The 25,404-nt window shown below is 35.0% G+C and overlaps 6 protein-coding genes across 6 annotated transcripts in view; 5 read left to right on the top strand and 1 right to left on the bottom strand.

Annotated features, from left to right (window-relative positions):
• Positions 1-2,008, top strand: part of LOC126720745 (heavy metal-associated isoprenylated plant protein 47-like) — a 36,121-nt gene extending 34,113 nt beyond the window's left edge. Inside the window, exon 4 of the mRNA XM_050423535.1 lies at positions 1,991-2,008. The gene's annotated coding sequence lies outside the window, so the exon portion shown is untranslated. The remainder of the gene's footprint in view (positions 1-1,990) is intronic.
• Positions 1-25,404, top strand: part of LOC126720744 (heavy metal-associated isoprenylated plant protein 46-like) — a 53,026-nt gene that overhangs the window by 12,122 nt on the left and 15,500 nt on the right. The gene's annotated exons all lie outside the window — the stretch shown is intronic.
• Positions 1,156-2,124, top strand: LOC126720743 (heavy metal-associated isoprenylated plant protein 47-like). Its single transcript, XM_050423530.1, has 3 exons — positions 1,156-1,372; positions 1,466-1,550; positions 1,644-2,124. The coding sequence occupies exons 1-3, from the start codon at positions 1,367-1,369 to the stop codon at positions 1,952-1,954; spliced, it is 402 nt and encodes a 133-aa protein (XP_050279487.1). The 5' UTR covers positions 1,156-1,366; the 3' UTR covers positions 1,955-2,124.
• On the top strand, positions 7,336-8,573 carry LOC126720749 (disease resistance protein Pik-1-like). Its single transcript, XM_050423540.1, has 3 exons — positions 7,336-7,407; positions 7,525-7,609; positions 7,761-8,573. Exons 1-3 carry the CDS (start codon positions 7,402-7,404, stop codon positions 8,021-8,023), a joined length of 354 nt encoding a protein of 117 aa, XP_050279497.1. The 5' UTR covers positions 7,336-7,401; the 3' UTR covers positions 8,024-8,573.
• On the bottom strand, positions 8,493-12,357 carry LOC126721486 (zinc finger CCCH domain-containing protein 48-like). The gene is made up of 9 exons (XM_050424522.1): positions 12,333-12,357; positions 11,371-11,897; positions 10,804-10,989; positions 10,595-10,696; positions 9,993-10,145; positions 9,408-9,461; positions 9,244-9,369; positions 8,947-9,044; positions 8,493-8,865 (listed from the first exon to the last, which is right to left on the bottom strand). The coding sequence occupies exons 1-9, from the start codon at positions 12,355-12,357 to the stop codon at positions 8,739-8,741; spliced, it is 1,398 nt and encodes a 465-aa protein (XP_050280479.1). The 3' UTR covers positions 8,493-8,738.
• Positions 14,849-15,370, top strand: LOC126721487 (uncharacterized). Its single transcript, XM_050424524.1, has one exon. The coding sequence runs from the start codon at positions 14,849-14,851 to the stop codon at positions 15,368-15,370; it is 522 nt and encodes a 173-aa protein (XP_050280481.1).

Here is a 25,404-nt window from a genome sequence, read left to right on the forward strand (position 1 = left end):
TTGTCTAAAATGACAAACAAATGAAAATTTAAAAGAAAATTTTTTTTTTCATGTGATGTGACAACTTTTCATTTTAGACATTATATTACTTCTACCCTATCAAAATCTAACTTGTAAAATTAAAATAAAAAGCTCTAAAAAATTGTAACTTTACTATTCAATATGAAATGAGTTACGTTCTTCTCTGTTAAAAAAAAAAAAAAAAAAAGTAGAAAGTGTAAAATTTAGTAAGGGTGGCAAAATTTGACATGACATGAAATTAGAGAAAAAAGGGCTCTACACATTAAAGGAAGGTCACTCCTTATAAGCACATTCTCATATGCTTCCCTAGGCGATTTGGGATTCCATGGATTGCAGAACCCCCTTTTGAGTCACTACGAGCAGGTTATGAGCTAAGACTTAATGGATTTATATTTGGGTTGGCTGGACTGATTCATTTAATAAACATGTTAACTTGTTTGACTCATTTAATTAAATGAAATTTTATCAATGTACCACTCAAACTCAAGGTATATAAACTCATTAGTTGTTGTGGTTTTTTTTTTTTTTTTGACATATTTTGATTAATTATTTGTGATATTAAGATATGATTTAATTTTGAATGATTATTTGTGATACATTTAATCGTTATTTATGAATTTTATATTTAAAAATTTTATTTATTTTTCGGTTTTTCATAGTTTAGATTAATTTGGTTAATACTATTTTTTTTTTTTCACTTTGATAAAATTTATTAAAAAAGTTGACACAACTAACCCGTTTAATACATAGATCATGTCAAAGTTGAGGGATCTTACCCATTTAATAAATATATCGGATTTGTGTTAACCTATATAATCATTCCAAAATGGCGTGCATTTATTAAATAAAATTCAATCCTTTTGTTTGATCTTGACCGTAATCCTTCAGAATTTAAAGTATAATGGATCCAGTTCACACTTTACAGTCCACAATCAATGATGACAGTCCTTATATTTTAAATATGCCCCCGTCAACTAAGTCTACCAAACCATTCTTTGGGTTTCAAAAAGAAACCGTGTTTAAGCCGCAAAAAGTAGTAGACCAAACTTTCTGGGGAGCTAAACTGGACAGGACAAAAAAAAAGGTTGTTTTAAGTGTAACTGTGAACTTAAACTTACGCCTATATATATTATCCCTATCAGCTTGTTTGTGGCATTAAGCTACGACACCCAGAATTAGATAGCTAAACACACTTTGCTCCCAGATAAGATTTTGAACTCTCTGACGTAGGGAATACATCCCTTTGTGTTTGTTTGTGACATTAAGCAACAACACCCAGAACTAGCTAGCTAAACAAAACACCCTGCAGCTCTCTAATAAGAATTTGAACTCTCTGACCAAGAAAATGAAGGTAATGATGCTGAACAGTTATTTAGAAATTCTGTTCCTTATGTACTTCCAATCATTTTTATGTCATTAATTGACACTTCTAAACTTTATTCAGCAAAAGGTAGTGATCCGGATCACCTTAAATAATGGCAAAAAGAATGCTCGGTCCAAGGCCATGCAGATTGCAGTTGGTCTACAAGGTACTCATTTTTATATCTTTTATCTGATCGTTGTTAAAACTGATTAGGAATTTAAAACTAACGATGAGATTGTTTCCCTTTTGGGTGCTTAAGGTGTGGAATCAGTCGCTCTACAAGGTGAGGATAACAGTCAGATTGTTGTTGTTGGGGACAACATTGATTCAGTCAACTTGACATCTTTGCTGAGGAAGAAAGTTGGATCTGCTGAGTTAACGAGTGTCTCCCCAGTCAGTACTGAGGGGGAAAAACAAAAGCAAGTGACCAATCCTAGTGAATCTGGAATACAATCAATGGTTTGGCCAACTTATCAAGCTGGTGTGCCATATTATTATCAACCTAGTGTGCCATATCATTATGTATACGATGCAATGGATTACAACCAGAACTTTTGCTCTATTTTGTGACCCATGCATAGGAATTATTTGGTGGCTAAAACTTAGGTAGAGTTTCTTAGGTGCCGTATCTTAGAGAAAAGTGTGGGAAGTGTGTATTGATTTTCTATAGTTTTCTTTCAGTTGAAAATTGAAAATTTTGTCTTAAATCACGATATGAAGTGACAATAAAATTATAGAGAGAGTGTTGTTGAATAAGAAATTATGTACATGTAATGGGCAAATGGTTTGTTGTAGAAATACATTTCTTTATATTGCATCAATGAAAATTCTCTTAACTGAGCAATTGCTTGAAAATGGACTAATGAAGTCTCTAAGTTGACCTCAAAACATCTATTAAAGAGATCTCTGCAAGTTATTTATTAAATGAAATGAATGATCTCTGCAGAACTTCATACTTTATAGGTAGGACACTTGTTGCACATCTTTGGGCTATTATCATACTTATCTAAAAAAAAAAAGACAAAACCCAAAATCCGTTATTTTAGCTATAAAATTGAAAAAATTCAGCCCACAAAATCAGCTAAACTCTGGCTCATATAGTTCAGGCTAAAACCCATCGATATAACTCATCAAGTTCATGTGGCCAGTCAACAAGATTGATCAACTCAGGCTCACAAGGTCTATTACAATCCTATTTCTCAAGATTGACACGAAACTAGGCCAAGTTATGGCCATTTGAGGGATCCATCATCATAAGGGACCCAGATGCAAGTCAACACTACTCCACCTTTTTCTTAGATCATAGCTAAATGTGGGGCAAAGGGCCCAATAAAATTGGACACCTCAACCCTTGGATCTAAAAATCCAAGCATTTTATGAATAAAAGGGGAGCAAACATTCAATAGAAGAGGCAAAAAAGAAGGGACCCAGGTTCCTTCACTTAGAGAGAGAAAAAAAAAATCACCCAATTTTACTCAGAAAATTCCAAATTTCCAATACTCACGCCCTCAAATTCAGCGAGTCCTAAATCTATTCCATTTCATTTAGCAACACTAATAAGTGTCACTCCTCTTAGTTCCTCATCAATTTGAACCAGAAATATGAAAATCACCCAAGACACAGAAACACAATCTTGGACCCTTTGGTTTGTGCTAACTCAACTACATCTATCCCTAGCACTCAATCGTATTCTTCTTTACTTTTATACTTCTATATAGATTATCATATCTTTCTTGTTTTGCATTGTATTTGTAAAACACAGTTAGTTTTAGCTTGAAGTTGCAAAAGCTATGAGTCACAAGTCCAACCAAAAAGGTTATATGAAGCTGTCCCTACATTACCAAAGGCTATAGCTAAACAGCCCACCAATGGTTTCTAGATGCCGTACACCAAACCTTGAAGCTACACAAGTAATGTGTACCTTGGTTGACTCTCAAACACCCTCTTTGTTAGTTACTATTATTGTATTACTGCTTTCCTTGACTATTACTCTTCTCATACAATAAATTTCTCCTTTAATATTTCAACGACCTCAATCTTCTAAGCTTGTCACAAGCATTTTGCCATAACTCTTCTATACAAATTTTCACTACATTACTTAGCCATGATTATTGTTTACTAATACAAATTGTATTTTCAATAGTGACAAATTAGAAGCCTTCTTGAAGAACCCGGCAATGACAGAATACCAAACTTAACTACCTTAAAGAACCTAGGTCTAGTCGCTAACTTATCTTAACATAATGCGTGACAATGCAACAGAAAGAACCACAACATTAGGCCATCAACCACTAGAATGTAGCTGAGCTTAGTCATGTGAGTTTGCAGTTCAAATGGGGGGCACAAAGTTAAGGCACCTTTTGAGGAAAAATATTAAAGGTCAATTAATTATATTATAAGAGTTTAAAGGTTTTATACCTTTATATATATATATATATATATATATATCAATCGGTAAAGTTTATGATTTTTTTAAATATATATTTTTAAGTAACACATCAATTTATAAAGTGAAATTTATAGTATCCTGTCATGAATATCCTTGAAAATAAAATTGATGGGAAATTACCACAAAAAAAATAATAAAGGAAAGAGCCTAAGGTTTATAGGAAGTGCTAGATTTTTAATTTTGTAAGAGTCTCAAACATATGAAAATTTTTCAATTTGAAATTTTGTCCATAAGTAAATTGTTTTTTCATAAATAAATATGGCAACCATTGAACATAGATCATAGAAAGAGAAAGTTTCGCTTTGATAAAACTTTGCACTTCCCTTTTAATTTGCATATTTTTGGCTTAATAAGTTGATGTTAATTATTTCTTAGATAGGTCATATTCTTTCAATTTTTTAATTTTCAAATTTATTATTTTGGTGCATTTCAGTATCATATATATTTTAAGTTTAACTGTAAGATGATGTTAATAATTGTGTTATGTACTAACTCAAAAAGTTTGTAAAACTGCATACATAGGTTACACGCATCAAAATGATTTTGGATGGAAAAAATAATTCTTGACAATTTGGGATAGAACTTTACTGTTCCTACATCTATCTGTTTCCAGCCCACATGTAAAACACCAGCTTGGATCAAGACATTGGAGTATTAATCTGTCTTCTCAAAGCCGCAACTGACATAAGTATAGTTTGCCTCATTCCTTTTATTCATTTTCTATTTTATTAGGCTAAAGCCTATTTTGCCATTTTGTTTCTAAAGTAAGGATTGTGTTAAACAATTGATGAGGTTTCACAAGATGGCCTAGAGAAGCTAGGTTCTATCTGTGTATAGAAAATACTTGAAGCCTAAACAAGCTGCAGTTGCATTGCTTTTTTCAAGTTAAACCTCTTTTACTGCTTTTTATCAGGATAAAGTTCTTTTACAATAATATTTTAATGATGTGCGGTGCATTTTGTTATTAGTTTCCTATAATATTTTAATAATTTTCCTTATAAAACAATTGTAATTTTTAAAGTTCTATTTTATAATAAAAGTGGTGTAGTAATTTGATCATATAATATGTTTTTACAAATTTAAAAATTGCAGGATATAGTGACTAATATAAATAGGCATGCTTTATGCCTATTCATGAATGTAGATATCATTTTGATAAAATAAAAATACAAATATCATTCCATTATTATTTAGTATTATTGATTGTGTTATTAATTTTTTTTTTCTTTTGTTAAACTTTGCTTGAACTGATACAGAAGTAATTAAATTTGAGCAAGAATATCATAATTTGAATCAATTGTTTTTCCTGTAAGTCTTAGAAAAATGATAATATAATTTCATTATACTTAAATAATTAGTGCACTAAAAATAATTAATATAACAAAAATAAATGTATTTATCCAATTAGATAATTAATGCATAGCTATAGATAATTCATACATGCATTTACTCATTTGGCTAATTTAGTGAATTAATACTTTGATATAAATGCAAATTTTGTTAAGGTGAAATCTTAAATAACTAAAATCTCAAGAAATGAAGCACATGTATACCCTCATGCTCTTTCACATGATGTATTATATACATATATATATATATATATATATATTTTGAAGTATTGTATAAATTAAAAAAAGAGAAGTGTTATGTTTACAACATTTTTACAACAAATTATAGGTGGTAAGTTATTTTGGTTCTAATTTGAATCTATCATTGAAATTATTTTTTTCACCAATAACAAACAATTTGCTACTTATGATTTTTTGTAAAAGTATTGTAAAAATATTGAGGACCTAACATTTCTCTTTGAAAAAGAAAAAAAAAGTTCCAAGAAAATCAATCAAACGAGTAGAAAAAGGGGTTGAACACGTCCAATAATTGGTCATGCCGTGTTGCACGTTTTTCCAATCGATTGATTCGATTCTACTGTTTTCCTATATAAATCAAGTGCTTTTGCTTTAGGAACTAGTCATTTACATCAAAAAAGTGCTATTGTTTTAGAATGGTCATTTGTCTTGAATGCTTGTAACTTTTGACTTAATTTTCCATAAGGTTGGCAGATTAGTTACCCAGGAAGTTGGGGAGGCATAAAATTTGTTTCAACATTTTACATGATTAATTTTGATGATGTCTAACAAAAGTAGTTGTGTTGGTATTATTGCTTTTACATGATTAATTTTGATGATGTTTAATAAAAGTAGTTGTGTTGGCCTGTTTGAAAGTTTAGAGAGGAAGGAGAGTAGAAGGGAGTAGAGGAGAGGAGAGTAGTGGAGAGGAGAGTAGAGGGGAATGATTATTCTTTACCTTGTTTGGATGTTTTTAAAATTAGTAAGGGGGAATGGAGTAATTAACCCTTCCTCTTGTTTGGATGTTTTAAAAATTAGGATGGAAAAGAGAGGAAATGATTTAAATAGACAAATTTACCCTATTTGAAAATGGACTTGCAATATTGGTCTATGATTAATTTATTAGATTAAATAATTATTTAATCAACATTCTCATTCCATCAAATACCACTAATAAAAGTAAAAAAAATTAAAAATGAAATACCACTAAATATTTAATAATAATTGTCATATAGATTTCACCCAAGTGATAATAGATTAACAATTACCAAAAAATTAAAAAAAAAAATTGAAATGAGTTAGTTTTGTCGCTTCAATTGGTTTTCATTTCCGGATTCAGAAATGTAATAGAAGAAAATTAGTTTTTTTTTTTTTTTGGATTTGTGTAATAGAAGAAAATTGGTTTTCATAATATAAGTACATTAGGAATTCAAGTGTGGTTCACGTAGATTTGGAACTACGAGAATAGCAGTATCAGTTAACCAAAAAAAAAAAAAAAAAGAAGAGCAGTATTAGCGTTGAAATCGGGTCCACTCAAGCCTCGATTAGATCAGATTCGAAAGCAAGCTGAAGATCATCGATCTCTGGCTTTGGCATACGCGCACTATGCTCGAAAGCTCAAGCTTGAAAGCACGAAGCTCGTTAGGAACTTCACAGAACTGTCAAGGAACTACAGCGGCCTCCATTGACGAATCAGTGTTGCGGCAATTTTGATGAACTTGCAGAGAGCAGCGGTATTATTTTTATTTTTATTTTATTTATTTATTTATTTATTTTTGTTGTTGTTGTTGTAAACGTATGTATTTTCAAAACATTAGTCAGTGAAACGGTGAGATTCAATTGTTTTTTTTCATTCACCTTAAAAATTTTCTCAGGAAACAAACAAAAGTTATTTATATAATCAGTTTGTAATTTTGTTAATTTAGAAAGAGTAAATTAGGGAATTTATTTGGTCAATAATTTACTTACTCTACTCTCCCTCCAAATCTCTCCAATTTGGAGGAATTAAAAATGAGGGGTTAGAGGTAGTTGGAACCCCTCCAAACCCCTCCAAATCCCTCCCCCTCATTCCTTAAAAAACTTCCAAACAAGGTAATTAAATTACTCTCCCTCCCTCTACTCTACTCCCCCTCCTTTTTTTTACTTCCAAACAGGCCATATAAGCTATCTAAAACATCACCCTGCTCCTCCCTGATAAAAATTTGAACGCTCTGACGAAGAAAATGAAGGTAGTGGTGAATACAATGCTCAGCAATGATTTAGAAGTTCTGTTCCTTATTGTACTTCCAAATTCAAATCATGTCATGTAAGGTAATACTAATTGCCACTTATTAACTTCATTGTAGCAAAAGGTAGTGATCCGGGTGAACTTGAATAATGGCAAAAAGAATGCTCGGACCAAGGCCTTGCAGATTGCAGTTGGTGTACAAGGTAATCATTTTTTTTTTCTTTCAATTGTTAACATTGAACCAAATTTACATTCTCTTTACGTACTTGTTTACCCTCCCAATTACTTCAATTAAGCTCAACAAAGTTTCACTTAGGAATTTAAAATTAATGATCTTTTTTTTTGGTGCTTAAGGTGTTGAATCAGTATCTTTACAAGGTGAGGATAGCAGTCAAATTGTTGTTGTTGGGAATGACATTGATTCAGTCCACTTGACATCTTTGCTGAGGAAGAAAGTTGGATCTGCTGAATTAATGAGTCTATCACCAATCAGTTATGAGGGGAACAAACACAACGGAATACAATCAATGGTTTGGCAATCTTATCAAGCTAGTGTGCCATATTATTACACGTATGACGTCCCAGATAACAACCAAGACTCTTGTACTATTATGTGACCACGTGTTTGAATTTTGTCAATGGCTACAGCATAGGTAGAGTTTCTTAGATGCTGTATCTTAGATTCTACAAACGATTCATGCCGTTGAATTTAATTCAAAAATCACAAGTAGAGCACCACGTGTAAGAAGTGTGAAATGACTTTCTATAGTCTATCTCTTTAATAGAAGAGAAAAATTTTGTAAAAGAAAGTGTAATTGACTAAGAAATTATATTCATGTAATCTACTAAGAAATAAGGATCTAGTTCAAGGCATATGGTTTATTGTTAAAATATATTTCTTCAACATTATTTGCGAAAGTTCTCTAAACTGAGCAATGGCTAGAAAATGGAATTCTAAACCTCCTAGTAGACCTCAAAAACATCTAATAAAGTGGGGAGAAGGAGATCTGAATATCATCAAATCCCACTATTTTGTAAGTTTGTTCCCCCGTAGGAGCAGTAGACAATAACTGCTAAGACAGTGAATTCAAGATGGAAAAACCTCACCCTTGCCTTAGGGTATATAGCTATTTATTTTCATTATGTAATAATAACACTACATTGTTTAATCCCCAATGTTCATAATAACATGAATTTCTAAACTAAAAATACTGTACATTGGAAAATGTACTAAAAATACTGTACATTGGAAAATGTACTTAAAATACTCTACATTGTTTGCTATAACTAATAAAAACCATGCTTTTACTAGTCTTGGGCACGTCTCAGCCATTAGTCTGCTAGCCATGTATACACTGTCAGCAAACCAGTCTGATCCCCAGTAAAAAAGAGGCCCCTAGGACCTATTTGAAGAGTCTGGATTTCTTGTTTCGCAAACAGTCTGCCCCTGTCAGTGAATCTAAAACAAAAATCACTAATATTAGTCAAATCCAAGAGGGAAAAGAAGAAATATTTTTGACAAAGGGAGAACTGTACTCACGTTGGCAGTTCATAGAGGTGGACAGATTTATCGCTACAAGAGCAATACAAGATTGGTTTAACATCCGGATCAATCATCCCAGAAAGTGCAAGGATACCCTGTACCATGAAAAATCATGCCATACAGATTCCAATTAGTTGACACTTTTGAAAAATTAAGGCTACAGCATCAACATGGCATTGCAACAAAATAATACACCTATTGAGTTTCTGCTCAACGACTGTAGCACAACTCAATTACTTAAGAAGGGAAGCAAATAACAAAGTAAATTAAACTATTTGTGGTTCAATAACTTACGTGTTCTTCACTGTGAGTATAGATTACTTCCAAACTGCCATCCTCAGTAGAAGCCCAAACTTTTATCGTGCAATCCAATGAACAAGAGAACAAATACTTATCCCAGCACATGAGAGACTTCACAACATCATCATGCCCATTCTTTTTTTTTTTTTTTTGGTTAAATCATCATGCCCATTCAATGTCATAATACACTGCCAATTTTCATGATCCCAAACCTGAACAAAATATAAGAACAGAAATTAATTACTATTATTTTTCTGACAAATCAAAACAAAATATATGGTCCTTTTGCATATATAAAGAAAATGACAACTACAAAAAAAAAAAAAAAAAAAAAAAAGGATATTTAATAGATTCAAATCATATCAGTACCACATAAGATATATATTGCTAAGTTTTACAGAGTAGAACTTAATCAATTTAACATCAATAATTTAGTCACTAAAACAAGGATATGTTATTGTTGCCTGCAATATACATGAGGGAGAGTACATCATTTGGTTCGATGCAAGATTTGAAAAGGGGAAATTTCAAAAAAGAACAATACAGAATCACTAAAACAAAAGGTCAGCACCAGGTCTAAATGAGATACTATCCAACCACAGTCCTTCCAATATAGAAGAAGCAAGTAAAGAGAAGAAAGAACCAACGATCTTAAATAATCAAGCTCTCTTCAAATACTAACTACTCACAACGTAAGAGATACAACAAAAGGGGGAAAAAATTATTAAAGAGAAAAAACTAACCCTTATTGTGTGGTCCTTGGAACCTGAGTACAGCCTGTTGCCTCCTCCAACAACTAAAGATGTTATACCATGCGTGTGGCCTTCAAGGGTTGCGGCAAGTTGAAATGTAATGTTAGTTTCATAAGTGCCTTTCCATGTCAAAATAACACCATCCTGCAATCAAAAGTAATACTACATTAATTCCGGACCAACTTTAATTAGAATATAAGTGATGTACACACATGAAACACTCAACACCAAAATCTAGTGAGACATCAAGCATTAACATTGGTCATTCCCCACCACCCCCCTTTTAATAAGTAAAAGCAAACAGCTTTGACAGTAGTGTCTTAGCCCCCAGTCCAAACTGGGAAACTCTAGTGTGTGAGACAAGCAGGATAACCAACTGCACCAGCCCCAAGCATCTGCTATGGATATGACACACAATATCAAAGTACATGGAATATAAAGAGATAAGTTCTTACTCAAACAACTAAAAAAAATTCTGAGAAGGGAGACACCCTGAACTCAACATTACCCAAATCTAATCAAATAGAAAGAATAAAAGCTAGTTAGCTAGTTAGAGAATGCAAGAATTCTAAACTGTCAGCAAAGTAGCTTACCTCTACCCCAGCAAAAAGCAAATTGTAAACAGATTCCAATGCATTGACTTGCCCAACAGGTCCATTGAGACTGTATTCAGCACCTGATTCAGTATTCCACACCTGCAACATCACCAACATGCAAAATCAAGATCACATCTTGAACTGAAAAAATCCGAAAAAAATAAAAATAAAACAAAATTCACAAAATTACTCGGTTTTAAGCTCACCTTCACAACATTTGGCATGCCAACAAAGAGCCAAGGGCCTTCACTACAAACAGAACCAACTTCACCACCAATGTTAATCACATTAGCACATTGACCAGTATGGCAGTCCCAAAGCCGAATTGTTCCATCACTGCTACCTGAACAAAGCTGGTTGCATCTTATAGGAAGTGCAATTCCATTGAGTGCCTGTTATCAGAGAACTCATAAATATGGTTTTCCAAACACAACTTGCTCTATCTATAGGATAAAAGTTCTATAAACCAACATTGTCTTTTGGTCTTCCATCAATTGTCATTTATGAATCCCATTGCAAAAATAGCAGTGAAGCATATAATCCTCCATGTTCTTATTCAGGAACAAATCAAATTTCTATAATCTAGATACCATGAATGGACTATATTAGTATTCAAATGATGAAACAACTAATTAGGCTAGCCTAGGCCAAAGTTAAACTTTCGCATAAACTGTATTCAGGTCTCATTATTAAATTAGAGTCCAAATATAAAAATTTACACAAAAATTTTAATGGAAATGGAAGAATACAGTTCATCAAACACAAATAGGTACCTTGTTGTGCCCTTGAAGCTCTGCCAACCTTTTGAACTTATCCCCACAAAACCATGAGTGTAGGTAAGGGCACTGATCACCATAGACACACGTCCCTTGCACCCAGAACTCACAAACCCTTTCTGCGGTTTTCTTAGGAACATGCTCCAGAGGCTTTTCTTCAACCACATTCTCCAGATTAGAATCATTTTCAAGAACAAAACATTCTGAAGAACTCTCAGAAACGCTTTCTGGCGACTTCTTTTTAACATCATCCAAGTCTGATTCAGACTTCCCAGGAACATTTTCGGAAGACTTGTGGTTAACAACCTTCTCCTGAACATTTTGTGAATTCCTAGGTGCCCTACGCCAAGTATTTGAAACTAAAGCGTTGCTGAAGCGAGGGTAGTAAGGAGTCTGCCTGTGACGGTGAATGGTGGCCACATCAGGTGTTTCTGAATGGGCAAATCTACATGGGTTTTTAAGGCATCTACCACTGAGCCAAAATTTGCATATCTTGTTGTTTAAATGCCCTCCTCGTCCTGCTCCTAATCAATCAAAAACAGAACTTTCTTTTCTTTGTGGCCCTCTTCTTGCAGTTTTAACCTCCATACTATAAACACCCACAAATAATAGAAATAGGAAACCAATGAATAAAGCGTTCCACAAAGCGAAGCAGCCAAAAACAAAAACCTCTCTCTTTCTTCCATTGAAGAATATCCAATTCCAAATAAAAAAACCCTACTGAAATCAAAAAAATCCTTGCTAACCCAGTAAGGATTTTAAATTCTCTGTTCTGCCGAATCAGAAACCCTACTAAAAAAACATGAAAATCCTTGATAACCCATGAAGGATTTCAAATTCTCTGTTCTGCCAAATCAGAAACCCTACTAAAAAATAAAGAAAATTCCCTGTTCTGCCGAATCAATTCCAAAATCCAATTATTCCAAAATCCCTTATCAAATACATAACAAAATACAAACTTCCAAAACCTAATCTCCGATCCATCGGTAAACCCTTGAGAAATTAACGAACGTGAAAGTAAATTACTTTGGTAACATTATCTAAGGCTGAGAATAGATTCGATCATTACAAAAGTCGGTGCGATCATAGCTAAAGAAATTCTAATTCTAAATCTAAATCTAAATCTAATTGCAATAGCAAACCTGAGAGACTTTGATAATCGAGCCGCCGAGATCTTCGTTCAATCAGAAACAATCTCAAATCGCCGATGGGAAACAAAGGAAATTACGGTTTGAATTTTGAAAAGTGAGAGAGAGAGAGAGAGAGAGAGAGAGAGAGAATACGAAGATTACTGAAAAGTAAGAGTGGTGGTGTCTATTTATGGTGGAAATAAGGCTGCCCTTCCGACCGTTGGTATTAATTTGAAAACCCTTCTTTTTTTTTTTGGTTCCTTAATAAATAAGGCAAGCTTTCTGATTCGTGGCAACTAGTCTCAAATGTGTCTTTTGTTAGAGTAGGCTATCTAATTAAATTCAAATTTATGTGGGTAGTTTTGGCTGAATTAGAGAATTTAATAATTAAAAAAAAGTAACAAGGAATAGGGCTTAAGTTTTTTTCTCCACTAATTAGGAAATTTTGGGTGAGTTTGGTTCAGCTTTTTGAAAAAGTGCATAATGAAAAAGTGGAGTTTTGTAAAAGTGCATAATGAAAAAGTGGAGTTTCAAAAAGCTGAGTGTTTGGTAAAAACTATTAAAAAGTGCATAATGAAAAAGCTGAATGTTTGGCTAGCACTTATAAAAGTGGCTTTTTGAGGGGTAAATGACTAAAAAGGACAATGTATATATAAGGGAATTTATTTCATACTTTTTTTTTTTTTTTTTTATGTGAGTTTGTTTCATACTTAAATCAATTACTTCATCATACTTAAATCAATTTTTCTCTTTCTAAAAAAATTATTTTTTTCTTACCAATATTAGCTAATAATAACCTACCACTTAAGATTTATTGTGAAAGTATTGTGATAAAAATTGATAGTAATTTTAATTTTAACATACTATTAAAATTATTTTTTTCTCTTTCTAAAAAAATTATTTTTTTCTCACCAATATTAGCTAATAATAGCCTACCTTAAAATTTATTGTAAAAATATTATGAAAATATTATGATATAATTTCTTTTTTCTCCCTTTTTTTTCTCTCCACACACGTGGCTCTACTTCCTTTTTTCTTTTTTTCTTTTTTTTTCTCCTCTTTTTTTCTCATCCACCCACATAACAACACTCTTTTCTTTTCCTTTTTCCTTCTTTCCTCTACCATCTTCAGTCCAGAACATTCCCAGCTCTCTTTCTTTTCTTTTCTTTTTTTCTTTTTTTTGCCTCTTAGCACTTCGGTCCAGAACACAACTCTGCTTCTTCTTCTTCTTCTTTTTTTTTTTTTTTTTCCTCTTAGCACTTCGGTCCAGAACACAGCTCTGCTTCTTCTTCTTCTTCTTCTTCTTCTTCTTTTTTTTCCTCTTAGCACTTCAAATCGGAACACATCGGAACCATCAGAACCAACGCCAGAACTCATCCTTTATTCTTTTTTTTTCACACTCCAGAGAAGAAGAAGATGATGATGATGATGATGAAGATGAAGATGATTGAAACATAAGGATTTTGGGATTTTGGGTTTTTTTTTTCTATGGATTTTGGGTTGATTTTGAGTTGGGTTTGGGATGGATTTTTCAGATTTGAGTTGATTTTAAGTTGTTTTTGTGTTGATTTTGAGTTATTTTTGGTTTGGTTTTGTTGATTCTGTGTTCGGAATATCAAAGGTTGAAATGGGTTTTGTTGATTGTGGGGGTAGACCGGTGAAGAAGCAGAGGAAGATGAAGAGGAAGAAGACGAAGAAAAAAGACATAGATGAGAGATGAGGGCGTGAGAGAACTGATGGGTATTTCGGTATTTTTGGGTTTGCAACGGTAATATACAAAACGCGCATAGCGCGTTTTCATTTATGGACCCCTGAGGGTCCATAATCCCTTCCGCGTTTGTTCTCAGTTTTTTCTCAATGCTCAAAACGCAACTTTTATAAAAAAGTTGCGTTTTGAGTTTACCAAACGCGAAAGTTGGTTGAGCTTTTTTCAAAACGCACTTTTTGGGCTCAAAAAGCCTAAACAAACGGGCACTTTCTTCTCACAAAAGGTGAGCATTTTCTTACCTCATTTTCTTGCCTACCCTTACAGCCACAATTCCTTCAATAACCAAACACTACCACCTTTTGTGGTGGCTACTGTTTCTTACTCAATGGACTTAAAAGTCATAGACAAGTTGAAAAGTATAAACTTAACAGAGGAAGAAGGGGAAGTTATTAAAGTTAGGCCTAGACAATGTGAACAGATCCTTGAGGAGTATTCCCTCAGTCTTTTGGGGAAATTCCATACAACTTGACCTTTCAACCAACGGGCAGCGAAGAATTTTCTAAGATCGGCATGGAAGTTTGGACTGGAATTAAAAATTGTTGAGGTAGGCAACAGGTTGTTCCAATTCAAATTTTCCATGGAAAGCCAACTGCAATGGGTGGTAAACAATGGACCGTGGAGTTTCGATAACCATCTACTCTTACTCCGAAGGTGGGAAAGAGGCATGATAGCAAATTCAGTGACTTTCACACATCTGCCAATATGGGTGCAAGTATGGGGACTACCCTTCGACCTATTCAGTGAAGAGGTGGGAACTGATATTGGCAAAGGATTGGATCCTATGGTAGAAGTAGACTCAAAAGCGATAGCCTCGGATCAGTCTTGGTTCCTCCAAATCCGTGTAGAGATCCCATTGGATAAACCCATCCATAGAGGTAGCAAAGTTCAAGGCCTGGAAGGTGATACGGTATGGATAGCCTTCAAATATGAGGGATTGATTGGTCTATGCTTTAACTATGGGAGGTTAAGCCATGAAGCGAAACATTGTAAAGAACCAAAGGATGTGGATGGGAATGGGTGCCAGTATGGAGATTGGCTTAAAGGAGGCTTTCAGAAAGAGACTAACGGAGAGAAGAATGATCACTGCAGCCCACCTTGACGGACTACGGAGACAAACTCGGGAGCAAGGTCCATGGCGTTTACAAAATCAAGCTAGTCACCGGCAGTATAGAGCCACAAAAACCGAAAGAGAAATCTCGTGAGTCCAAGGACCGTTATGGAAATGATTATGCCACATGTGAGTACCACGAACGTAACTGATATAGGAGTATCCAATCCCATTATTGGTGGCTCTGAGACCGCAACTACCACAATGCACGTGCACACTAATTGTGGAGAATTAAAGTCCCACACAACACAAATTGATATGGGAATATCTCATCCCATTAGTGCTAGTTTTGCAATGGCAACTCCCACCAAACACGTGCACACCACTGATGGAAAGTCAATACCCCGCACGGCACCTATTGAGGGCAATTTGGTTAGTGTACCCATTATTTACATAAAGGAGAAAGAGCCAAGCCCTAGGGATGTATCAGAAAAACCAAAACAACAAACACAAGAAATAAATGCACCCCACAAGCCTAAGCCAAAAGTATAGGACACCAAAAAACGAGCAACGTGGGAAAAGATTGAACGAAATACAATCTCTATGGTTGAAGACTCAAATGGTGGGGAGGGTGTTGGACAGAAACAAAGACACAAAGGAAATAATGAAGATGACACAGCTAAAATCATTAGGGCAATTAAAAGACAAAAGCCTTTGGAGGACAGCACCGATTTACTTTCAACGGTGGTGGCTATTAGTTAGCCCCACCGAGCACAATAACGATCCTAAGATGGAATTATCGGAGGCTTGGGAACCAATAGACAGTGAAGATGCTCTCTCTTTTAGTGAGGGAAAAAGCTCCCAAAATATTGTTTCTTATGGAGACAAAAAAAAAACGGTGGAAAAGATGAGAGGTATCCAAGCAGACTTACCGTACAATGTAATGCTAGTAGTCCCTTGCTTGGGAAGAAGGGGTGGTTTAGCGATGCTATAGAAACAAGAAGAAGTGAATTTGCATATCCAAACTTATACCCAGAACCATATTGACGCTCTAGTACTCACAAACCCAACAAAGCCATGGAGAATTATAGGTTTCTATGGTAGACCGGAGGAACATCTCAGGCATGAGACTTAGGGTTTATTGAGGCACTTGCAGACTAGAAACTCCTACCCATGGGTGTGTATTGGGGATTACAATGAAATCTTGGTGTCGGAGGAGAAGCAAGGCAGACTACCGAAAGCCTAACACTTTATGCAAGAGTTTAAAAGTGTGCTTCTTCACTGTGGTTTAATTGATCTAGGCTTCATGGGAACCGGTTTACATGGAATAATGGTAGAGCGGGAGACGCATATGTACAACTAAGGTTGGACCAGGCTTGTACGACGTTAGAGTGGCGAGAAATCTTCCCTCAAGCATAGGTATGTCACCTTACAGCTTCTTATTCGGACCACATACCCATACCACTAACAACACAGGGGTGGTAACCACCAAGAATGAAACGAGTGCCACATCGGTTCAAGGAGAAATGGGTAGCCCATCCGGAGTGTGAAACAATTATAAGAGTAGCTTGGACTAATATGGTCTCCATGGGTAGCCCGATGTATAATCTGTTTGAAAATATCAAAATTTGCCGTGTAGCATTGGTAGGGTGGAGCAGAAGTGTGTTTGGGAACTTAAGGGCAATTTTGGACGAAATACATAGGGAGTTGGAAGAGCTAATGGGGCTGAATAATGTGGAGAATGCCGAAGCCATCAAAAAAGTAAAAGAGGAGATCAATACAAGACTATACAATGATGAACTCCATTGGCATCAACGGTCCAGGTCCATTTGGTTACAAGCGGGAGACAAAAACACCAATTTTTTTCATTAAAGAGCAAGTCAACAGTGGAGGAAAAATCATATTGGTGGAGTTCATGATGAAGATGGGGTGTGGAGGCAATCGGATGAGGGAATAGTCACAGTGGTAGAGAAGTCTTTCCAAGACTTGTTCACTACAACAAATCCTTTAAACATGGATAGGGTTCTTAATGTAGTAGATAGAGTGGTCACCCTAGATATGAACCACATGTCGCTTCAACCTTACATACTTGAGGAGGTTAGAAGTGCTTTATTTCAGATGCACCCCTCAAAATCACCTAAAGCGGATGGTATGTCTCCTTTCTTTTTCCAAAAATATTGGGATATTGTTGGCCCAGATGTGATAGAAGCTATATTATCAATACTCCATTTAGGTCACTATTTACGGAAAATGAATTTTACCCATATTGTTTTGGTTCCCAAAAAAAATAAAAAGAAGCACAAAATATGTCTGATTTCCGTCCTATTAGTTTGGAAAATGTGGTATCTAGAATTGTATCAAAGGTAATTCTAAACCGACTAAAAACTATTCTACCAAATGTGATATCTGATGCCTAAAGTGCTTTTGTTCCTAACTGGCTTATTACTGATAATACTATTGTATCTTTTGAAGTGTTACACAAGATGCGAAATAAAAGGAGGGGGAAAAGGGGGTAAATGGCAGTAAAGTTGGATATTAGCAAAGCCTATGATCGAGTAGAATGGGCTTTCCTTTGGAAGGTGCTCAAACTAGGATTGGATGAAAAATGGGTGAAGTTGGCAATGGAAACAGTATGCACAGCTACCTACTCGATCCTCATTAATGGAGAGCCAATGGGTTTTATCACCCCCACAAGGGGTATAAAACAAGGTGATCCATTGTCTCCCTATCTAGTCTTGTTTTGTGTTGAAGGCTTGTCTACTATGCTTAGAAAGGCAGAGGAAGCTAGACATTTGCAGAGTGTTCTATCTAGCAATGGTGGGGTCCGCCTATCCCACCTTTGTTTGTTGATGATAGTCTCATCTTTTGCCAAGCAACAATGGAGGAATGCCTTTTGATAGGGAAGCAGAAAATCAGTCAAACTCCAGTTCATCCAAAGGTATCGTCCAAAGCCAATAGAGCAAGTTGGACCAAGAATCACCCCAGAAGAAGGAAAAATGTTCATAGACAATAATACTACTCTTCATCAGTGAAGTCTCCCATGGACGATAAACTCGTCCATGAAGGTCGTCCATGGACGATCATTAGATGTCCATGGACGACCAAACCGTCCTACACCAGACGGACGAATACGCAACACTTGGAAAACTTTCGACTCTCTGTAGCGGTTGCTAAATCCGTAACTATCGCCATGAATCAACCAAATAAGTTAACTTCCGTTAGCGGTTATAATTTTAGTAGCCGTTGAGGAAGTTAACTCCGGACTCGTTGGCTTCCACAAATCTTGGGGAGGTTATTGGACAAATAACCGTCCCTAGGATCTCTATATAAAGGAGCGTTCTGAACCCAAGAGAGGGAAGAATTTTTCTGAGACTTGACTCCCAAATACTAGGAACTTCATTCCTGTGAGACTGACTTTGCCATCGGAGGGGGTTTGGCCGGTCTTCTCCGGTCCCCTCTTTGACTGCGCTTGCTTTTTGTAGGCCTTCAACCGCTTCAGTAGCCCACTGAAGCCAGATCATCCACCTTACTGATTCGGAGCGATATCACCATCGATTATTAGCCATCTTGGAGCAATATGAGGCAACTTCGGGGCAAGCTATAAACAGACAGAAAACATCAGTGTTCTTTAGCAGAAATACAAGAGTAGATGTAAAGTACAACATAAGGAATTTGATGGGGGCTAGAATAGTGGAGGATTGTGAAAAATATCTTGGATTATCGATGGCAAGTCGGAAGTCTAAAGTGAATACTTTCAAAGACTTGCTGGAAAAAATCACAAGAAAGGCAATGGGATGGAAAGAAAAGTTTATTTCAAAGGTAGGAAGGGAAGTCCTAATCAAGACGGTAGCGTAAGCAATACCGACATACTCCATGAGCATCTTTTAAATTCCAAAGTCTTTATGTGAAACTATAAACTCCTCCATGGCCAAATATTGGCGGGGGCAAATAAAGGAGGAGAAAAAGATACATTAGATAAATTGGAAAAAATTATGCTCACCAAAAGTAAAGGGGGGAATGGAGTTTAGAGACATCCAAGCTTTCAACATGGCATTGCTAGCAAAACAAGTGTGGCAGTTGTTACATCAAACTCACTCTTTCTTCTACCGGGTCTACAAAGCAAGGTATTTCCCAAATTGCTCTTTTTGGAGGCTTAGTTGGGGCACAATCCTTCCTATGTTTGGTGTAGCTTACTGGCTGCAAGAGACATTATAAGGGCAGGGTCACAATGGAAGGTGGGGGACGGTAAAAAAATTAGAGTGGCAGTGGATAATTGGCTGACACACAAGTCGGTATTTACTGGGGAAGACTAGACCAATATGCTAGTCAGTGAGCTCATTGATGACAACACGAGCTAGTGGAACAGACAGAAGGTGCATGAATTATTTGCATCCAGTACCCAGTGTGAGATTTTGGCTATACCCTTGAATGCCTTACACAGAAGGGACGAGTTAGAGTAGAAGGAAAACAGGGTAAGGAGGTTCTCAGTTAAAGCTGCGTACCAAGTGGCTCTCTACCTTTTGCATCATGATGTTGCTAAACACTCAAATGCTCGAATAGATGGCAAGGTGTGGAAGACAATTTGGGCTTTAAAGGTGCCACTGAAAGTTAGGAACTTTATTTGGAGAGTGAGTTCAAACATTCTCCCCACTATGGATAATCTACACTGCCAAAGGGTGAAGGTGCTGTCAACAGCCTAAATCAACCTCGCACTTGCTATGGGAATGTCCAATGGCACGAAATGTGTGAGCAATATCGAAAGGAAAGGTGCAGAAATGTAGCAACTAGGTGCATAACTTCTTCCAATTATTTCAAATGTTGAAGGGTAAACTAACGAAAATAGAGCTGGAGAGGTGGGCCACGACGTCATGGGCAATCTGGAATGCTTGAAACAAATACTACTTTGAGAAGGTGCAGATGCAACCAAGGTCTATTATGGATAACACCATGGGAACTCTAGAGGATTATCAACGTCTTGTAGCATCCCAGAACACCATAGCGGTTTACCATAAGAACCTTGGCTGTCTTTCTCTAAAAGGTAGCTTTAATATGGTAGTTGAGACTAGGGGTGTCCAACAGCAACTGATACCCGACCCACCCAGCCAACCCGTCCAATCCGGCTGACTTGATGTTAGTGACGGTCGGCGACGGGTCTCCGCCTCTAGAATTTGAAAACTGCAGGTCGGTTGGCGGGTTTTCTCCCCAAAACCCGAAGAAACTCGACCGAACCGATAAAAGAGCAATTTTCGGCAAAATTTTTTAGATCCGTCGAGATCTCAACTAGATCCATGGAATCTCCATCGGATTTGGCGAGATCTCGCCAAATCTGGTGAGATTTCGCCAAATCCGACGATAACCCAACGAAAATCCAGAGAAAATATCACTGATTTTTTACCCATTTCGCCGTTAACTGGTCGGATTTTGGCCGATTTTGAGATCTCCAACTCTGACCGAACCGACTGCCATCCGTTGAAGGTGAGATCCACTCGATTTGATCAGCCACTCTGGTCGGTGACGGGTTGAAATTTTGGCCATCCGATCTGGTTGGGTCAGTTCCGGGTTAGGCACAAACCTGACCCGGACCGACCCATGGATAGGCCTAGTTGAGACCACTACGTGGGGTAGGGAGATATGGAATAGACTTGGGACTTGATTGTAGGTGGGCACATGAGTCAATGATAAAAACTCCCTGTAATATTGTTTGTTTTCTTAAGTTAATAATATATACTTGTATCGTTATCTCAAAAAAAAAAAAGTAACAATGTTTTTATTGTATGTTTAATGTAAGGTTTTTTAATTAAGTGTCCGTTTGACAAAAATTATTTTTGCTAACTTATTTTATTATTCAATTTATTTTTGCTACTATTCATGGATCCCACTGCACTATACTATTCCAGTTAACTTTTTACTTTATCTATAATACTTTTAGCAAAAATTTTCAGTTTTAGCAAAATAAGCAGATCCCAAACGAATCCTAAAGCTATGATTATGATGAATTTAATTATTTTTTAAGGATTTAACATTGTTTATGTCTTACTGTTTGATTTGATCATTTATCTTTTCAAACTTTTCCCATTAAAAAAAGTCCAAAAATTATCTTTTGCCAATTGCCATGCATAACTTATTTTACCCAAAGGTTTGGCTTATCTTTGATACTTTTTTAACTGGACATCTTTTGTTATTTTAAATATATAATGGCAAGTAGTAGTGGATTTCAATTTCCACTTTTTATTTAGTTTGTGAGTGATGTGGCAGTTTCTCATTAAAATAAAATGAGATTCCAATTAAAAAAATACTGGAGGTAAGCCAAACCTTTTATCCAAACATGTTTAAGGCATTCATTAATATTTCCCTTATAAATATACTAAAGCCAAGTTATAAGCTCTGGATTAAACTGATATGGCAATTGAGCCACAACAAGAATGCTCTCCAAATTCATATTTTTGACTCACAAATAGAGCTACCAAATTAATGAACTTTGTCGCTAGTAAGAAAACTGTTGAGCACAAGAGAAACTTCCTCATCTTACTTTTTTATTTCTTTTGGAAAATGAACCTGGCCATCAGTCTAGTTAGTCATGCAGAAAAGAACACAGCTTAAGAGTACATCATAATGTATCTTCGTTGAAACTTGCTACTTCTTATAAATTAAGAATATTAACACACAATATTGATATGCAATTCTCTCTCTCTCTCTCTCTCTCTCTCTCTCTCTCTCCAATTTAGTTTTGTCAATCTCCCAATTCGGTATCATGTCGAAGCACCTAGTTGATACAAGTAAGTTTCAAAGAATTTCCGAATTAGACAATAAAATATTTAGTATCTGAATGTATAGTTGTAAATTATCGTTTCATATTTTGTATCAATCAGCTTCCATTATATCAATCTTCCCACCCTTTAGCTCTGACATTGAAAGTGAGACTAGTTCAGAATCTAACAAATCGTCTCCACGATTATCTTGTTCCATAGACACAATCTTCCTACCAACCAGGTCTCCAATTCAATCACCTCCACGAATCTCTTATCAAGCTGGAATACAATCAATGGTTTGGTCTACTTATCCAGTTGGTGTGCTATATATTATTTTCAACCTGGTGTGCCATATCATTATGCATACGATGCTGCAGCAATTAACCAAGCCTCTTGCACTATCATGTCCCTTATGTGTTGGAATTATTTGATGGCTAAAACTTAGATAGAGTGTCTTAAGTGTTATAACTTAGATTCTACAAATGGTCTTTGCAATCGAATTTTATTTAAGAATCTAAGTAAAAGCACTTAAGTATAGCAATGTGTAGGAAGTGTGGATTGATTTTCTATAGTTTCTCTCATTCAATAGAAAAGATATATTTTTTTCTTAAAGCATGATATGAAGTGACAATAAAATTATAGAGAAACAGTGTTATTGAATAAGAAATTAGATTCAGGTAATGTAAAAAAAAAAAAAAAAAAAAAAAAAAAAAAAAAAAAAAAAAAAAACATGGATCGAGTTCTAGGCATATGGTTTGTTGTTGAAATAAATATCTTCAATAATCTCAACCCTTGAAATAAATATCTTCAATGGCATCCATGGAAATTCTCTGAAATGAGCAATTGCTAGAAAATGGACTTCTAATTAAACCTCCAAGTCGACCTCAAAACATCTAATAAAGAGAAGATAAGAAGATTCAATCATTATTCCATCTCAAGTTACCTACTAAATGAAATGAAACATCTCTTAAAACTTTATACTTTATAGGCTGTGTTACACATAATATGGCCCAAGTGGCCCAAATCAATTGTTGGCTCATATACTTGTAGAATAAGCATCTTAATCCTAGGTTAGTTAAGTATTATCTAATATATAAACCCTACATTAAGTTCATTGTAACACACTAACACAAATGCTTAATATCAATATGTAGTCATTCAAGAGTTTTTTTATTTATTTTATTGACGTAAGCTATTAGGCCGAATCACGTAAAAATTTGTCTGTGTCTCCTCTTTCATTCTCCCACTTATCACACACAATCACACAACAATTTTAACAAATAGAACACTTATGGCACATCTTTGAGCTATGAAATTACTTATCTTAGCCATAAAATTGACAGAAGTCAGCCCAAAAAATCAGTTAACTCAGGCTCATGAAGTTCAGCCTAACACCCACTGATATAACCATTAGGCCAGTCAACAAGAGTGATCAACTCCGCCCACAAAGTCCAGTGCAATCCAATTTCTCAAGATTGACATGAAACTAGGCCAAGTTAAGGCGATTTGAACCCATCACTATAGTGATTATTTTCATCATCTAGCAAATTAACATTCTGAAAGATTTGTTTCTTTTAAAAGAAGGCCTAGTTACTCAAAGATTAGACAAAATATTAGAAGTACAACCCGAAACTAGGCCAGTTTAGGCCATCTGAGGGACCCATCACCATAGAGTAATTATTTTCCAAATTCGACAAATATAGCAGGTTCTAGGGGCTACATTATCCTTAAATATATGAACCAAATAGGGTCAAGTCAACCAATTTACCCCAAATGGCAAAGGGCCAAACTAACTCAACTGTTATTTTCGTCAGCGCAAAAATTTATAAAGATGACTTTTTGCCTAACTTATGCATGCGATATATCTCAATCTGAAGATAACTATGATGAGTTGTTTGTTCCAAGACATTAACAATTGATCATACTTCATAATAGTATCATCTTTCTTTGCATAATCCATGACTGAAACATAACAGTTTTTTGTATAGACACCCAAAAAAATTAGTTTTGAATTGTACCAAGGCATAGACAATTGATCGTACTTCATAAAAGTATCAACTTTTTACGTAATCCATGGCTAAAACGTAATAGATTTTTGCACAAAGACACCCAAAAAAATCAGTTTTGGACCCAAAAAATGCATTTTGTTCAATTTGTTCTAACTTTGTGAGTTTATTGCTTTTTCGGCCTCTATTTTGCCCAAGTAAGGTGTCTTTGGAAAGGTTCTATGTCTAATTTCTAAAGATATCCACTCTATTGTCTCAATCTTCCAATTTGGCAAGTTGGAGACTTTGGAAGATGGCTCCAGAATCAAGTTTATGCATAAAGTTTTCATTTTAATATTTTTGGTAAATTATTTTTATTTAAGTAAGTTTTTGCCATCCAAGCATACCAAATCGAAGCTTGCCATAAGACCTTTCCAACAACTCATTTGGGTCAATTGGTGGTCATTTGACTATAGTTCAATCAAAATTAAACATAATGACACTCTTCACAAGCGGCCAAGTTGTTTCCTAAAATAAAAATAAAAAAAAACAAAAGTCTTTTAACTAAAGATTCAATGTTATTGAGATTTTTTTTTTTTTTTTGAACTACGTTTGTAAACTGTCATTTTAAGGGGAATTTTATAATCTTTCATATGAGTATAAATCTATCACGATTAGATGGTAGGAATTTTGGTTAAACCCAGGTTAAGCCTCAATTAGGGTTGGTCAAACTTAGCCAAATTGTTTTAAATGGTAGATTAGGTCAAAATAAGATGGAATTTGGTGACAGGTTGAATATCGGGCTAATTTTATTGTTGACTAGTTTGGTCAAATTTTGTCAAAGTGAGTCCAACTAAGGTAATTTTAAGATTTGGGGTCTCCGAACCATTAAATTAATTTATCAAACATTCAATTGGGACAAATTAATTAATTAATTTAATGTAATTCCTTCTTTTTTTTTTTTTTTTAAATGTCAAAAGTACAATTTTTTGCTTTTTAGTATTCAAATTGGTATTTTGGCAAGCAAATCAAGGCTCGATAGAATACGTCTATATTTTATAACCATATTGTTTTACGTATCATATATATTTTAAGTTTAACTGTCAGACAATATTAGTAATTGTGTTATGTGTGTTAGGGTACTTTTTTTTTTTTTTTACACCTAATTTTATTTGAGTACCACCTATTTATTTTCAAACATCACTAATAAGTTATTGGGTTTTCCCAAATATTTTTTGCTCTATTATTATGTTAACCACAAATGTTTCATATCTCATTATCTAAATTGGGTTATGATATAAAATATCACAAAGAAAGCCCAAAAACTCATATTTTATCCAATTTTATTATC

This window comes from Quercus robur, chromosome 4, assembly GCF_932294415.1.
Source record: "Quercus robur chromosome 4, dhQueRobu3.1, whole genome shotgun sequence".
Lineage (NCBI taxonomy): Eukaryota > Viridiplantae > Streptophyta > Magnoliopsida > Fagales > Fagaceae > Quercus > Quercus robur.

Excerpts from the sequence above, each read along its gene's own strand:
- LOC126721486 (XM_050424522.1), bottom strand. The coding sequence starts at position 12,357 with ATGGATCGGAGATTAGGTTTTGGAA. Across the intron at positions 10,990-11,370 it reads AGCTTCAAGGGCACAACAAG|GCACTCAATGGAATTGCACT; the intron begins GTACCTATTTGT and ends CTCTGATAACAG. Across the intron at positions 9,370-9,407 it reads CATTGAATGGGCATGATGAT|GTTGTGAAGTCTCTCATGTG; the intron begins TTAACCAAAAAA and ends GGGCATGATGAT.
- LOC126720743 (XM_050423530.1), top strand. Across the intron at positions 1,551-1,643 it reads GATTGCAGTTGGTCTACAAG|GTGTGGAATCAGTCGCTCTA; the intron begins GTACTCATTTTT and ends TGGGTGCTTAAG.
- LOC126721487 (XM_050424524.1), top strand. The coding sequence starts at position 14,849 with ATGGAAAGCCAACTGCAATGGGTGGTAAACAATGGACCGTGGAGTTTC.
- LOC126720749 (XM_050423540.1), top strand. Across the intron at positions 7,610-7,760 it reads GATTGCAGTTGGTGTACAAG|GTGTTGAATCAGTATCTTTA; the intron begins GTAATCATTTTT and ends TTGGTGCTTAAG.